Here is a 1802-nt window from a genome sequence, read left to right as displayed (position 1 = left end):
AAGTTGTTCTTATCAGTATTATGTCACCTTGTCCTTTCCTAATATATTACTTTTCTTACTTTTGCACACTGTTGTCCAATTATTTCGAGTTAATTGGTATTGTTACATTGTTCGTGTTATGAAATGGATAAAAAATTTAGTTCGAGAACATGTATTCCTCTGAGTTCAATGCAAGTCAATTTATGCAATACATATGTTTGTAAATGACCACTACCTTTGTTAGACACAGTTCTAAAATTACACGTACAAACGAATAGAACTACGTTACTACAAAAATTGCATATCGTGATAAAATTGTTGATCTTTATCGTTATACTAATAAAAATGAGAAATAAAATGTTCCGAGTATGGAGACACCGTGCCATGGATGTACAGTGCAATTTCTCTTGTCATATTTCACGACTATCCATTTTATCAGTGCTAACTTCCTCATTGAAAGATTTCAAATTTTCACCAACTAAAAGCGCTTCAATCTCGCGATACGTTTTTCCTTTTGTTTCCGGTACCCATATGAGCACCATCACAAATGCCACCCAGCATGATGTCGCGAAGCTAAAGAAAATCGCATACCATGCTACATTATCGGTCATCACTTGATACAGTTTCGACGCGATAAAACCAATTAAACCATTGAAAATCACAAGGATGGCACCAATAATGCCTTTTAATTCCGCAGGAAATAATTCGCATAGGAGAACATTGGGTAACACTCCTAAACCAACATGAAACAATAGTTGATACCAATTTAAGAAGTAAACGGGAAGAATAGAGATGGTGGGGTCGACAAACTTATGTAGATCTAAGAAATGATAACCTGCTAAAAGAAGCAATGGTATACATGACCCAATTGTAGACAGAAACAAAAGTGTTCTTCTTCCAACATATGCTACTATTACAGTCATTGAATAGCCACATACACAGGGGACAGCCTGGACCAAAATCCTCGCTTCGTGCAGATCCATAAAGGCCGTTTTTCTATTAATCACTTCTTCCAGGTACCGCGTAATGGTAGAGTTTCCGCTAAGTTGTTGTGCCATGATCAAGCCAAGCATGATAAACAGAGCATTCCTGTTGCTTCGTTGTAGTAATGCTCGCAGCTTGGTTAAACAGGTATATTTAGTCACACCAATGTATGTCTCAGGTATGTCCGTTGATGCTCGTGAATCCACGTTGGATTGTGTGCGAAAATCGCTTCTGGCTTGTGAGTGTAATTCACTTCTCGTTTGTGGGAGTATTTGGCTGGTGGATGGTCCTTGTATTTCGCTAGCTGATAATCGGTGTATTTCGCTTGTGGATGGTCGGTGTATTTCGCTTGTGGATTGTCGGTGTATTTGGATTGTGGGTGGGCGGTGTATTTGGCTTGTAGCTGGCCGGTGTATTTGAATTGTGGATGGTCGGTATATTACGATTGTGGATAGTCGGCATATTTCGCTTGTGGATGGTCCTTGTATTTCGCATGAGGATTGCCGGTGTATTTGGCTTGTGAGTGGTCGGTGTATTTGGCTTGTCGATGACCCTTGTATTTCGCATGTGGATTGTCGGTGTATTTGACTTGTGAATGGCCGGTGTATTTCGCTTGTGGATGGTCTGTGTTTTGCGCTTGTGGATGGTCGGTGTATTTCGCTTGTACATGATCGGTGTATTTGACTTGTGGATGGTCCTTGTATTTCGCATGTGGATTGTCGGTGTATTTGGCTTGTGGATGGTCGGTGTATTTGGCTTGAGGATGGTCGGAGTATTTGGCTTGTGGGTGGCCGGTGTATTTGGCTTGTGGATGGTCCTTGTATTTCGCTTGTGGATTG

At 40.7% G+C, this 1802-nt stretch overlaps 2 protein-coding genes across 2 annotated transcripts in view; both read right to left on the bottom strand.

Annotated features, from left to right (window-relative positions):
• Window positions 1-389: 389 nt before the first annotated feature.
• Window positions 390-1037, bottom strand: LOC105681486 (facilitated trehalose transporter Tret1-2 homolog). Its single transcript, XM_012391332.1, has one exon. It carries the CDS (start codon window positions 1035-1037, stop codon window positions 390-392), a length of 648 nt encoding a protein of 215 aa, XP_012246755.1.
• An 83-nt stretch (window positions 1038-1120) lies between these two features.
• LOC105681485 (TRIO and F-actin-binding protein) overlaps window positions 1121-1802 on the bottom strand; it is a gene marked incomplete at its 5' end in the record, with an annotated part of 14179 nt that continues 13497 nt past the window's right edge. Inside the window, 2 exons of the mRNA XM_033323528.1 lie at window positions 1121-1355; window positions 1428-1802. Coding sequence (XP_033179419.1) covers window positions 1121-1355; window positions 1428-1802 — 610 coding nt within the window. The remainder of the gene's footprint in view (window positions 1356-1427) is intronic.

This window comes from Bombus impatiens, unplaced genomic scaffold (genome assembly GCF_000188095.3).
Source record: "Bombus impatiens unplaced genomic scaffold, BIMP_2.2 scf_1063, whole genome shotgun sequence".
Taxonomy (NCBI): Eukaryota; Metazoa; Arthropoda; class Insecta; order Hymenoptera; family Apidae; genus Bombus; species Bombus impatiens.
The sequence above is the reverse complement of the archived record's forward strand: the minus strand, read 5'-3'. Positions and strand labels throughout refer to the sequence as shown.

Bases quoted from the DNA above. Each gene is read 5' to 3' on its own strand.
- LOC105681486 (XM_012391332.1), bottom strand. From the start codon at position 1,037: ATGGCACAACAACTTAGCGGAAACTCTACCATTACGCGGTACCTGGAA.